Genomic DNA, 15,504 nt, shown 5'->3' with positions numbered 1-15,504 from the left:
ATCACGAGTCTGTGGATAATATTTGTTGCCTCGTAAGTTCTATAAGCATAGTAAAACCTTTTTTTGACATACAGATAAACTGACCAAATTAATATAATTTGGGTTGAGTTCCATAGACAAATTAAATGGAACATTCTGTAAATGTGTGACCTTGTCCTAAAATGTCACATTGACGGGATTGACAAGAAAGGATAACGTCGTTTTTTTTTGTTTACCATTGTGTGCTATAAACAAAACGTGCCATATTTTTGCCAAATTTAAGAAGACTGATTTGTATTTATTATGTTTGAGAGCTTAATTACTAATATAAGGCGGAAGCTTACCAAACCGTCGCCGGAGACTGCTGATAATTGTGAAACAGTAGAAAAAACAGGACTTAAAAAACGACTGCACCTGTTCAAGTTAAAATTAACAAAACCAGATGTCAAGAATCCTCCTATAGACCAATGTGATGATATAGCGTTAAGTCCACGTGCTAATGGTGTTGCAGGGTGTGCTCAAACTGAAATTGAATGGCCAAAAATAACAGACAATAATCCTAACTTATTAGAGAAATTTACTAGGATTGTAACTATTACTGACTATGCACCATATCATGATAAAAAAGTAATTTAATTAAATCTCCATTGTGTTTTTAAATGATACAAAACAATGAATATTGGTTTTACATTCTTATCTAAAAATTTTTGGACTATGTCATAATTTTATTTATTACAGAAACGTAATGATAGAGAGGAAATTAGAAGGCGTTTGGCTATGGGAGCAGATGCAGATGAATACTTCAGTATGGGACACACAGAGCGCCCAGGGAAAAAACCTAGCTTACAGTCTCGACTTCAAAGTGGTATGGCTTGTAAAATTCATTTATGGTGTTTATTTTAGATTAATTAAGTTACCAATGAAATATTGTTTATTAAAATGGTAATGGGGCTATAAACTGGGATGCTTGATTGTTGCTTTTGAGTTTAAATTCAATTAGATCTATGAATAAAAGGGTATTTGTATGGTGCCATATCTATTATAACCATTTGATACACACTCACACACATAGTTGAGAAAGTAATTGAAACTAGTACAAAAAGTATTAGTAATAATTAACTTTTGAAATTAACAAAAAGGTTTTGATATAAAATTAGGTACTATGTGCCTCTCCTACAAAGCACATTCATTTCAGCATGATGAACTCTTGATTATCTTTCGGTTTCTTAACAGATTTTGATTTTATTGATTGTCTCAATTTAAGATTCTTTAACAAACTCATTAGAAGGAATAAAAATAATCAACCAGTACAAATTCCTACATGTTTTATTTACATTGTTGTAATAAAGCAGACCTACAATCAATATTTACAAATTTCAAATCTCAAAGTAAAAGCATCAACCACATTTAGAATAATAATGTTTATGGAAACTAACTAATTTTCTAATATTTGTGAGTAAATAAAAATCAATTATCATCACACTGCTTCATTATAAATTGTGTTTAATTGTGTTGTGTGTTTTGCAATGTGGATACAGGGATGAATCTGCAAATTTGTTTTATGAATGAAACAGCATCGGAAAATGAATTTCAAGATTTGGACAAGAGTGTAAATTATGAAACAAAAAGTCTTTCACAATCCAGTCTTTTCAGTAAATTAAACTATAACCATCCTTATCAGACAAGGCCACTGTCGGTCAATATAACAAAACATGACAAAATTAGCACTCTTCAAAGCGGTGAGTACACAGTTTCTACCCATGCTGTGGTCATTGTCTCATTGTCTTTAGTGTGAAATCAATTTTGTAAAGGGAAGTCAATGCTTTGTTTTAATGTTTTTGTAGCCATTGGTGATGTTGCAAATGTATATATATATATATATATATTTAGCAAACTGTTGTGTGTAAATGTTTTCAAGGTTAATAAATAAATAAATAAAAAATAAAAAAATAAAATATATATATATATATATTTTGTTTCATACATATGGTAAAGGAATTGTTACCAAAAAGTAATAAAGTGCTACCTCAATGGTGACATTAATAATTAAATTCTCCACAAATTAGCATCTTTAAAATAAATCTGTCTTGGGAGAAGGATTTAATGCCAACCCTTCTCTAGGGGTGATCTCAATGACTTAAGGTGTGATTTTATATATTATTCTTGTGCACTTAAGCAGCAATCTTATCAAACTGCATGAAAACCTGCAAAGAACCACTATTTTAATAAGAGGAAATTAACATTTTCACTCACATAAGGAATCAACAGCAGTACTAAACAGCGTCAATATTTTTGGAAATGGTTCCTTTACTAACTATGTACTGACACCAAAAACTATATATTATATAAAAATATAAAATTATTATGTATGTGTAAGAATATGAGTGAATTGGAACCATTATAATTTCAGGTGCGAAATTGCGTCCATCAGCTTTACAAAAGAATAATAAGTCTCGTTCTTCACACTCGTTGGGTCATATTGAGCTGAAAGAGTCAGATTTTTATGCACTACAGGCGACACTTCAGACCGAGGCGCGGATTGCGCTGGCCCAAGCAAAAGAAATGGCACGTATTCAAATGGAGGTGAGACTCGAGCCCAGTAATGGCAAGACTATTGTTCCTTTTTTCACTAGCTATGCTAATAGCATTGATTTGAGAAGCTATTCCAGCTCTGCCCTAACATGTAGGTGAGCTCACGGGGCTCAGACGGGAGTGTTGCTAACACTGGCCCTAGCAAGAGCAGTGCTTCACAGAATCTACCCGTGGATCGGAAACGCGACCCATTGAGAAGATCCGGCGAGAAACTCAGTGGGCTGTGTCTGTGGGTTAAGTGTGTGTGTGTTTCTTTGTTTATCTGAGCATAAATACAAATTGTATGTGTGTTTTGGAAAGCCCTAACGCTGGAGAAAATCTTTGCTTCCAATATAGTTGAAATTGGAATCTATTAACAATATTGAATTTTGTTTATGCAGTTTGTTATGGTTATGCATGTTTTGTAAGGATTGAACATTACATTAGACACTGGTCGAAATCAGAACAACATTGTACGTGAATTAGGTATTGTTCAGTGGATATTATACTTCTAGCATGAACGTCGCAGCCGTCCGGTGTCGCCCGTGACCGAAATGTTAAGACGTAGCATGGAGAAGGCAAACGCGCCGCTAGCTTCTGATCGACGTCGGGTATCCCGACAGCTGCTCACCGATATGAATATTGCACAGTTGCAGGTAAATAAATCTCGATCAAGGGAAATATGAGCTATGAGGGAAATATCCACCGTGTTTCCCAGCGCTATGACATGTCTTTCTTCAAACGAGGCTTGTGGAGAGTATTAAGCGGTAGGCAGCGGCTTGGCTCTACCCCTGGCATTGCTGAAGTCCATGGGCGACGGTAACCACTCACCGTCAGGCGGGCCGTATGCTCGTCTGCCTACAAGGGCAATAAAAAAAATAAAAAAAAATACTCAAACTCACTTCTATGTGACTTTAGTACCGATTCAAATTAGCAGTTTTTTAGATCATCAATTAACATTCGACTTTTGTATTTGATTGTGGTAGTTCGGTACCTTGCTAAAGTGAGCACATACAAAAATTATTAAAATCAATTTTTTTTTGAGAATATTTACGTCTGTCATTACTGATGGTAGGGCGGCTTGTGAGTCCGCACGGGTAGGTACCACCACCCTACCTATTTTTGCCGTGAAGCAGTATGTAATACGTTTCTTTTTGAAGAGTGAGGCAGCCGTAGAAGTACTGTCAAAATAATTTAATGTGGGCAAAATTCACATGTCCAGTTATCGTTTCGTATTAAGACAAAGCTTAGTTTAAAATATACAACTTAAAAAAGAACAACGTTCTTTTAATATCACAAAACTCAAGGCCAATATGGCGTTTTACAACAAAAACAAGCCTGTGATTATTATCTTAAAACTTGTTTCAATTATACCACTTCAAATGTTTCGTTGACAAAAAAAAAAATTTTTATAATTTTGTTGATTGTATGTATTTTCAAATAATTAAAAATATAAATCTAAGCAAATCAAGGCCGTGTAGTTATACTTGCATTTCTAATTTGTTTCGGGTTTGTTTTGAATGGTTAAACCGCGACCTTCCATCTGATTTTAGTCTTCGCGTGTGCTTACTCATGCACAAAGCCCATTAAACACAATGAATTTATTCTTAGAGTCACAATAAGTATTGTGTAACGTTTTTTCTTTCTCTTTGTAATGAAAAAAATATATATTAATTCAGTATTACAAACGAACAAACGTTCGTGTGATTACTCTGTATGCCAAATTGGTTTTGGTTAAATTAATTATACTAGAGGTCCCGCAGTAGCCGAAATTCGACTATAATTAATTGGAATTGTAAGTTTGTACACTATTATGATAGTATTTTATACTTCTACAATCACAAATTTCTCCAAGACTACACTATAAAAAATATTAACAAAGACAAACAATATGTATTCTCAATTTGACAACAGAAGTCAAGAACAAAAGTTTGACAATAAATAGTATGCATGCGTGTGTGCGTCAAATACATAGTATGTCGTGTGTGTTATGTTTTCTTTATTGATTTAATGTATCTTTTATGCATTATTTAAAAAAATATTAGCATTGTGCACTTCTCCTCTATATTCTCTATAAGTGTGGAAAATTTCATACTCCTCCGTCCGCGCAATTTTCGTAAAAAGGGATACAAAGTTTTTGCTTCACGTATTAATATATAGATATTTCGTACGCGGTGGTTAATTTAAGGTTCATATTTATTTAGCTGAGGTAGCGTTTATAATTGCGTTTATAAATTAGACGATTTAGACGAAATTAGAGTTTTGCCTCCTTGACGCACTCGTGCGTTTCAGTTTGAAGGGCGGAATATTAAGTATATGTAATTTAATTGAAGACTATGACTCAAGATGTATTATATAGTGGCATCACGTGTGGTGTTTACGCGCTCCGATAATTACTTAAATATATATAAGCACATATTATTGGTGGTAGGACGTCTTGTGAGTCCGCGCGGGTAGGTACCACCACCCTGTCTATTTCTGCCGTGAAGCAGTAATGCGTTTCAGTTTGAGGGGCGGGGCAGTCGTTGTACTGTTAAAAGTGAGGCCTTATAATTCATGTCTATGGGCTCCGGTAACTACTTAACATCAGGTGGGCCGTGAGCTCGTCCATCCACCTAAGCAATACAAAAAAATAAAAATAAACCGTAACCGTTTAATCTTGCTTATTATTTAGATCTATGATTTATAGAGAACGACTCAATCATTTAGTTCAACGAATCTAGGTACCTACTATATAATATACTCGTTAACTTGTTGACTGAAAGAGATCGCTTTCAGCGATAAGCCCATTGTATTGTAGCTATAAGCTTAGTTTTACGTTTAGTTTAGTAGTTACGTTGTAAATGTCTATGGGCTCCAGTAACCACTTAACACCAGGTGGGCTGTAAGCTCGTCCACACATCTAAGCAATAAAAAAAAAAAAAGTTTTTCTCATTTCGTTTTTCTGTACATTGTTGTTATTTCAGTGTATCAAAGTGCAATAAAAAATTTTGTACTTTCGGACTTTATATTATATTATTCTTGTATTATATTATAGTTCAATTTGAAACTGCATTTTGTGAATCGCATTATAATATTCTGATCAAAACAGATCAATATTTTTTTGTAATTTCCTTGAATCTATGTGATTCACTATAATATACTCTATTATATAATATAATCAATATAATCACTATAATATAAATACATATGAAAGTAAACTGTTCGTATAAAAGACGGGAAAACATATAGAAGTACCAAATAATAATAATAATATATTTTATCGTGTCCGCGGGACAAAGTAGTGTTTTTTACTTACTAACGATCTCCCATAACTTTCGTGTGAATTATTTAATACATTTGACATTTAATACAATCTCAAGGTGGGTTGTGGGCATTCATAATGTTTTAAGTACCTATAAGCACTGTAGATTGATTGACTCCAAGCCGAGTTCGTTGACTTATCTATGCAAATAAAAAGAACAATTTCTACTATCTTACCTAACTCAATTGATCAACATCTATGTTATACAGCTTTTTTAAAAATAATTTATTGCATAGATTGGTGGACGAGCTCACAGCCCACCTGGTATTAAGTGGTTACTGGAACCCATAGACATAATCTACAACGTAAATGCGCCACCCACCTTGAGATATAAGTTCTAAGATCTCAAGTATAGTTACAACGGCTGCCCCACCCTTTAAACCGAAACGCATTACTGCTTCACGGCAGAAATACGCAGGGTGGGGGTACCTATCCGTGCGGACTCACAAGAGGTCCTATCACCAGTAAAACTGCTTGCCAAAATAATACCAATAAAAATGCTTTCATAATCTGAAGCAATATTTTGTGGTCGTATAATGCAGTATATATATTTGATGAATGTGGAAGGACATAGAGGAAGACTTAGAAGAAATGGATGGATTGCGTGAAATACGATATGGGTAAGAAGGGAGTGAGCGAAGAAATGGTATATGATAGAAGAGTATGGAAGGAGAACGCATGTTTCGCTGACCCCAGGTGACTGGGAGAAGGTGAGATGGAGGGAATGATGAATGATAATGCAATTACCCGTAACATCGTTTGTTCGTTTCAGGTGATCGTGAACGAGTTGCATTCGCAGATTGAATCGCTAAACGACAGTCTGGTGAAACTTTTGATGGCTCGTGACGAGCTGCACATGGGTCAAGATTCCATGCTCGTTGACATCGAGGATCTCACTCGTTATTTGTAAGTTTTTATTTTTTAATTTTATTATTTTTAACTCAAAAGTCCTAGTTCACATTTTGTAAGGTGCAGACCAATAGTAATCGATAAAAAACGTTAAAGGCTTAATAAAACCATAAAAATAATTGGGGCATAGAAAGTTTGCCGTCAAAACTTGATATAATGCATATTCTGTTTAGGATAAAATAAAATTCAGAAAACCTTGAATCGAAACACGCAAAGGTACATCTAAAATGATTTTTCTTTTTTTTGTTTGGTTTATGGATTTTTTTGTTGTTGTTTATTCTCAATTAGCTTTTTAGCCAAAGGACAATTTAGACCAACATTTATAGTCTAATCGAACGAATAATTTCGGAGCTCACATGATGAGTACGTGATATTTTTATATATGTACAGAGATAGAAGGGATATATACTGAATCGCATACGATTTTAACACCTCCGTTAGCAAGACCGAGTTTTTACGAATATAAGCTTGCAGACAATATGTAGTGCATCGGAATTCAGTCGTTACAGGGTTGCATTTAAAAGTTACATTTGTTTTTGGTTAAATGAATCCATTCTGGATAGATTTCAGTCTAAATTTGAGTATTTATGCTAAATTTAAGTATCTCGGATGGAAAGTTACGGAAATCTCATATATAGATAAAAACACTGAAGTTCGTGAATAGGTAAGTTAATGAAAAAAAAAATTAAAAAGAATACTCGGTTGACAAATAAAAGAGAATATGATTATGTTTTTTTCCTTTCCTATTTATAATTAGAACAAATATTCGGGATCTATATCACATACGAATTACACAATTACTTCCGTTGAGTTCTATACGGAAGAAAAACATACAGATTGTCGATAATAAACCTAAGTTCACGGATCGCCACAAAAAAAAGTTAAAATAAACGTATTTTGGATCACATAACATTAGTAAAAGTGTTACCGATTTTAAAACCACTAGGTTGGTCCCATAACACAAAAAAAAAAAATGAGTATGTGCTTATCGACGCTTGAAAGGCAAACGTGACTAAGCGACAATGCGTGAACTTTACAGTAGACTAATTTAAAGTTGAAATACCTGAAAACAAAATTTATTTTAACGAATCTAGCTGTAGTAGAATCTAGCTAGTAGCTGTAGGATTGAAATAATTTTAATAGACCTAGAAATATATTTTTTTTGCGCATCGAATATGGTTATTGCCTATCATTTATGTACAAAGCCGTTATTGTCGCTTAGTCACGTTTGCCTTTCAAGCGTCGTTATGTAATAAAAACAAAATATATTATTATAATAATAGTAAAAAAACGATAATTTTCAGGGGTGTAAAAGAGCAAACCAAGAAGACAAAAGGCTCCAAATCTGGTATGAAGAGGCTTACATCGTTAGTGAAGTAAAATAAATTAGTAAAGCTTATATGTGATTAGATTATGTGTTATGATAATATTGTATTTAATGAAAATTTTAAATTATCGCTGCCGTCTAAGTTTATTATTCTGAGAAATCTCGATTCTTATAATAATTATCTTTGAAAGATCAAATTATTATGTGCGACTTTTTCTGAGTGATGACTTAAACGGTGCTTACAACACAAGGTAATTATGGTATCCAACTTAAAGTAAAGGCCATTAATTAAATTGCTCTTCTGAAATTTAACCATTTGTCTTGTAAATTAATATGTCTAAACTATATTACTCTTACAATTTTTGACTTTATTCTATTGCGGAAGGAAACGGAAGTGAACAGACATTGACAATAGAACAACAGTCATTGTAAGTTAATTTAAAATCTAATTTGGCATAATGTTTGTATTGATATCATTATTATTTCTCCTTTTGACCAATTCTGTCATCGGAGTGAGATATAATCTACATCAATAATCTAATAATTTTAAAGAACATTTTTTTTACAGCCGGATCGTTATTGCGTGAAAACTGTAGTTCACAGTTTTCACGCAATCACTGACGGAAAAATCGTTTTAAAATCGATTTTGGATTCGATTACATTTGGAAACAATTAAAAAAAAAACATTCGATGTACATTTAAACAGTATCTTTAACAGTGCTACTTCTAGATTAGTTGAAGTCATGTTTCCTTCCGCTCAGCATATAAACGTTATAAAATGTTATCTCTCTATACTATTCAAATACTATTTGTGTGTAGAATTTTAATCGATATTTAAAATAATGTAATCGAATGATATTCCATGACCGATATTGTTGTTTTAGAGTATAATTATTATTACCTTGGACCGTGTTTCTTAGATACACTAAATATATTCTTGAATAAACAAATTTACCCTTTGACTCTTTCAAGTGTACCATTTGAACAAATTAACCATCCATAACATATAAAATTAAATTACTTATATTTATTTTATTATTTTAAATCGTACCCAAAAAAATACCAGTTATATGTTTAAATCACAATTTTAGTGTTGTTGGTTTAAAAAAAATTGAAGTACCGCCGTCATGAGCGACTTTAACATTTCGAGGTGTGTGTTTCTATTGTCCCGCTATACATAATAAGTTCTATATAAATTGGGACGGTTTTTGAACTATGTATTTATCTCCAAAGAGTTAAATAAGATATTTGTTAATTTAAGGGTTATTCAAGAACATGTGTTAACTGATACCAGACACGATCTCATTGTACAAACTAAAATATGGTCAACCGGAGTAATATTAAACAGGCGGGATTTTTAATAGCTCTCGATGAACTTTACAAATTATGATATAATGTATTAAAATAAAAAGAATTTAATATCTATGATCAAAAATAATAAGCACCAGATCAATTAAAAAAAAGTTTATTTTGGGTATGGGAAGAAAACATCTCTGTGAAACAGAAAGTTTAATTTATCTATGACAACAAATTATTATTTCCTTCAATCTATATAGTATACATATACAATATATAAGGTATAAATGAGAATATGAATTTGTCGAGAAATGTTCACTATTACTCTGAGTGACTCAATATGCAATGTATTTGTAATTTGTATATATTGGTTCTTATCACTTTGTTGTTATCCTATCACTTTCTATGTATATTTAGACTTGTATATTTTGACTATTATGCCAGCTTAAGTACTGATACCCACCTAGATGTATTGAAACATTAAAATATTATTCGCAGATTAGAAAAACATATTTTTTCATAATGTAGCGCTCTATGTATGCGTTTCGCCTTCGATGTAAAACATTTTTCACGAAGTAGCAAAATAGTTCAAATCAGCTGATGCGCGCGTAAAGCAGACACCGCCTACCCACTTCCTTTGTAAAAAGTACATTACGTGTCGGAAAAATATTATTATACTGAAATGGCGATATCTGTTTATGTTGGTGTTTATTGCATTTCGACTTCGGGAGTAGTTAATAAAATTCGATAAAATCGGACTAATAAAATTGTCTAGTTTTATTTACACATCGAAGGTGTATACGTACGTTTTTTTCATCGTCCGATACGATAGCAAAATATCGTCGCCGACAAAAACTCCTATGTTGAGCCACTGACGGCGCGCCTGTAAACTTTTTAACATCAGACTGTCGGCGACGAGATAGTGATGTCGTATCGGTCAATGTAAAAACGATTTAATAGTTGTAAGTAATGTTCACGATATTTATGTGTAGGCGTGTAGTTGTGCACATGCCGGTGGCGCGATCGTATCGGATGCTTACGCGCAATTACCGTAGCTACATAAAAACAAATTAATATACATATATATGTATTGCAAATCACGCGCTGGAAACTGTTAACTGTGTTACTACCGATCTGCAGCGTTGTTGACGAATTTTCGAATTTGTTCCTAATTAATAGACTTAATTACCTTGCCTTATACCTTAACTTCATGTGAACGAATATCAAGTTGATAGTGAATCAAAAATTAACTAGATGGCGTTAGTGACTTTATTAATTAAGTGCGTAGTAGGTGATGTCCAGGCATTGGAATTGTGTTATCCACCTAACTACCCCTTCAGTCTAAACAGTGATATTGTATTGACTTACCCTCCACAAAATATATTTCTCAATTAAATCATACTTACCATTTAATATTGTAGTAAGAGTAGTAGCTATAAATGTTGAAATTTACTTTGATCATCCTTGTGTGACTTATGAGAGACATTTTTTAAGCGGTGACTCAGAGGTGACGAGATAGATTCCTGTTATGAAAGATATTATTGTAAAACAATTCCTATGATTGATCTTTGTCAAAATTTATGTTAAAGTTATCGGTTGAGTAAAGAAAGGAGACGGAAAATCGTGGGAAATGTAATAACTTGGAATGTAGTCTAAAAAATTTGTCATATTTTTTTATATAAGAATATAAAAAATCACCTCAATCCTCTTTCTGGGACCGGAGAAAAATGAGAAAGTTAGTTTTTGTCGGTATAACGATGTGATCGATTTAATTAATCGATTACAGGATTATAAAAAGAAAAACATTGCACTAGGTAATTAATGCAAAGTAATTAAATGAGCGATTTATACTTGTTGTATACAAGTGCGGTATACGCCGGATTTCATTGCGATTATATACATAAATGAAGAAAAAGTCTATTAATACTTAACAAAGTAACATGATTATCGATTTCAAATCGATTAAAATCGATTGTATTTTTGATGACAGCTTTGACAGTAAGCTGACATGACGTTTGTTCATAGATTATACAATTATTTTTTGGCGCTTGTTGGTTTTTTCTGCTCTACTCGTTTTGTATCTTCGACGCATTTTGAGTATGTATCTATCGGGCTGTTTTTATATTTTCAACGATCACTGCTTTATTATTACGGATTCCAATTCTGCCAGCCTTGTACGACAATTGCTTCTACACTGGACACCGAAGATCGCTCACACGTTTGACTTGAAATTGTTGCATTGGATACTGTTGAAATTATGGATCGCTGTGTGAATTGTGGGATGGCAATTCCATATTCCATACCTGATATATATCATTGATATTCATTCTTATTATGACATTTAAAAGATTATCCAATGGATATAATAAACATTTACTTATGCTTAAATAAGTTATTATTCAGCTCTTTTAAAGAGATTGTAACATAACCTAACTTTTACTAAATCTTGATTAACTCGGCTCTCAGATTGAGAAAACTTTTATAATTTTCAGCACGGTACTGATAAATCTGAATCTATTAATTCATATTAGTTTCATCACGTTACATTCGGGCCCAAAAATGTATGTAATCGTTTCAGTCTCCTTTACATTGATCTTCTTTGTGTGACTTATGAAAGAGATTTTTTAAGCGGTTACTCAGAGGTGACGAGATAGATTCATGTTATGAAAGATATTATTGTAAAACAATTCCTATGATTGATCTTTGTTAAAATTTAGTTAAAGTTATCGGTTGAGTAAAGAAATTTATTATACAATAAAATTTTTACTAAGATACGAAAGTAGCATAACGCCATCTACTAGAATCGTAATATAGATGACTTGTAATTATTATAGCCGGCAGATGGCGTTACTTATAGGTTCATATTATTTTTTAACTGCTATCCGTGCACTTTTACAGCCCATACGCATTATTAGTACGATTAGTGTGTATTTTTTCAAATATGAAAATAAATGTTGTTCGGAATATTATGCATATTGCTTGCAATTCTTGTTATCGCGATAGAAGCTATCTTTACAATATCCGTTATCAAATAAGGTCCCGTGTGCTTAGTGCGAGTTTTTTAACGTTCTCGATAGCGTAAAAGCTAGCTCATATTTGTATGGAATGAAATCGTTCGCCTACGCCCACTTCGATAAAGCGGCACGACACGAGAACCCTCTCATCGTGGCCGCCGGTAACTACATTCCCGATCCTGCGGACAGAATGGAAAGCAGTCGACGTCGCCCAAAACACGTCATCTCGGATCCACCCGATCCACTAACGGTGCTTTTAGGTAATTCAAGCACCGGTCACCGTTCTCGTCGAACCCGTCGCTTGCGACGAAGGGCTCGACGAGTAAATTAACTCTCAGACACAGCCCACTGAGTTTCTCGCCGGATCTTCTCAGTGGGTCGCGTTTCCGATCCGGTGGTAGATTCTGCGAAGCACGACTCTTGCTAGGGTTCGTGTTAGCAACATCGTCAGGTTTGAGCCCCGTGAGCTCACCTACTAAAGTTAGGGTTACGCTGATATAGCCTCTCAAGGCTCTCAGCTTAGGTAAGAAAAAAAAAAAAAAAAAATCGCCTACGTTTGCCGCTGGGGGCTCTGTTCGAACTGCATATAAAATTGGGTTAACTTTTACGCTATCGAGAACGTTTAAAAACTCGCACTAAGCACACGGATCACTATTCTCAGCGTGCAAGTGATTTTCAACGATTGAGGTATCTGTGTGGGCGGTAGAACGGAGGATATAACACAAACATCAAGTTGATTCAGTCTACGTTAACTTTTTAGTAGATTTTTCATGATCACACATTTATTTTAGTTCTCGCTAGTTTCCAAACGCACATGATATAAAATATTCCAAGATGGGTTTGCCGATAAATACAACACGCTATTTACAACATGCTCAGTTCAAAACGATACAATTTAATTTAACGTTTTTAAATATGTATTATACATATTTGTATTGCCTGGGAATGTGGAGTAATATATTAGTTTATTTATTACACTTCATGTAAAATTTACATCGGCGGACTTAATGCCGTAGGAATTCTCTACCATATTATAATATTTTATATTATATTATGGTAGTATTATTATATTATGGTATTTACCTTTAATATTATATTTTAATAAAATTTCTAATATCATCTTATTAGTCGTATCTACCTCTCGTTCTGCCATTCACATAACTTTGGCGGTGACTACCACTTCTGTGCAGTATAAAGAAAATTTAAAACTATGTGTAAAAAAGAAATAGAAGTTATTAAAGAAGTTCGAATAAATAGATAATAATTCCGATAATTGGTCAACATCGCTGATCGATTAATCTTATATTCGTATTTAAGATCTTTTGAGTGAGAAAAATTGGTGTATTGTAAACTTGGGTTCCTTAATGAATATAAATTTAATTTTTAAAGCTCAATTTGTGTTTTACTTTTTTTTGTATTTAAACAAAATAACTCTAGTCCTAATGTCTTAAAGAGGTTGGCGGCAGTCACAAGTTGGTTGTGTACGTCCAGGCAAGCTCGTCTACCCGTCTAGGCAATAAAAATAAAAATAAGCAACCATAAATACCCCTATAAAGGTCGTAATTGTATCGAAATAATCTCTTTATATCAGAAGTCAATGTTATTTTTTGTCTATTACGCACATTTCTTAAATATATATATAATTTAAATAAAAAAACATCAATTAGCGTTTTTATTGCCGCGAATGATGTTCGTAATGACGTTTTGGTGTTAATAAGTTTTTGACTTTTCATACGGGCGGACGAGCTCATTTGACCAGGTGTGAATCGGAGCTACGGCGTGACACCTTGAGGCATGAGACCGAAATCTCAACTGTGCTTAGTGTTAACGGCTATTAAACATTTGAAACCGGAACGAAACACTGAAACAAACAGAATTGTGTTATCTACCCGTGCGAGCTCACAATGTACAGCTTCAAATTTCTCACCTTTTCAGATTTGATTTCATCGCACAATGCGTTATTGTGAAAGTACGTATTTCCTTAGTTAACATTGTGGATGCCGGAAGATTTCAACACTAGAAATAGTATCATCTATATATTGATACGTGAAGCAAAAACTTTGTATCCCTTTTTACGAAAATTGCGCGGACGGAGGAATATGAAATTTTCCACACTTATAGAGAATATAGAAAAGAAGTGCACAATGCTAATATTTTTTTTAAATAATGCATAAAAAATACATTAAATCAATAAAGAAAACATTACACACACTACATACCATGTATTTGACGCACACACGCATACATACTATTTATTGTCAAACTTTTGTTCTTGACGTCTGTTGTCAAATTGAGATTAAATATTGTTTGTCTTTGTTAATATTTTTTATAGTGTAGTCTTGGCGAAATTTGTGATTATAGAAGTATAAAATACAATCATAATAGTGTACAAACTTACAATTCCAATAAATTATAGTCGAATTTCGACTACTGCGGCACCTCTAGTTCGATATTAAGACACCAGCCGGCCTTCCTATTTAACCACATACATATTATTCAATTTGAATAACCTTGATAAATCTATCTAGGTTTCCTCGCAGGTTCGTCAGTTTAAGATCGCCTGTCTACGAGAAGGCTGGTGTCTTATCAAGTTTATATCATTTTTTATTGCACCGATGGATGAATGGATTCACCTGGTTCATAAATATCACGACGTCAATGCCACCCACCTTGAGTCATGAAATTAAAGCCTTAATTGGAGTGTATAACGCCAGTATCAAACGTTATTCCATTTTAACCTATAATTAAACATACATTTAAAGTTTTCAGTAATACAATTCAATTAGTGATAACATTTTCAAAAACGTGTCAATTCCCACAATCCAAAAGTGGTTACATCACGCGCGGTGTCAAAACTGCTGACCCTAAAATAAAACAAGTCACCTGCGAGGCCCAGGTGCACGAACGCAATTAATATCATCCTCTAATAATAGATATACACTCAAGCTACACCTCAATATTTATTTGTTTTAAAACGTATCTCTTTCGGCTTTTTAAGAATCGACATATTAATTGCGGATACAATAGATATATTGTTTCTTTTGTCGCGAAATGCTATTTAAAATTAATTCTTTCGGTGTTATCTCTCTTAAATTATGGCTTGC

General features: G+C 33.3%; 1 protein-coding gene across 3 annotated transcripts in view; it reads left to right on the top strand.

The window, feature by feature from the left end:
• The window catches only part of Schip1 (Schwannomin interacting protein 1), a 50,618-nt gene extending 36,824 nt beyond the window's left edge, over positions 1-13,794 (top strand). For 2 of the 3 annotated variants that reach the window (XM_089740327.1, XM_028181612.2), the window contains exons 7-12: positions 718-844; positions 1,518-1,718; positions 2,390-2,562; positions 3,066-3,206; positions 6,627-6,760; positions 8,068-13,794. In XM_089740327.1, coding sequence (XP_089596453.1) covers positions 718-844; positions 1,518-1,718; positions 2,390-2,562; positions 3,066-3,206; positions 6,627-6,760; positions 8,068-8,143 — 852 coding nt within the window. In that variant the 3' untranslated portion in view covers positions 8,144-13,794. The remainder of the gene's footprint in view (positions 1-717; positions 845-1,517; positions 1,719-2,389; positions 2,563-3,065; positions 3,207-6,626; positions 6,761-8,067) is intronic. The other variant, XM_028181613.2, reaches the window with a different exon arrangement.
• The last annotated feature ends 1,710 nt before the right edge of the window (positions 13,795-15,504 follow it).

This window comes from Bombyx mandarina, chromosome 04 (assembly GCF_030267445.1).
Source record: "Bombyx mandarina strain Sakado chromosome 04, ASM3026744v2".
NCBI classification, from domain to species: domain Eukaryota; kingdom Metazoa; phylum Arthropoda; class Insecta; order Lepidoptera; family Bombycidae; genus Bombyx; species Bombyx mandarina.
This window is presented reverse-complemented; position numbering and strand designations above follow the sequence as displayed.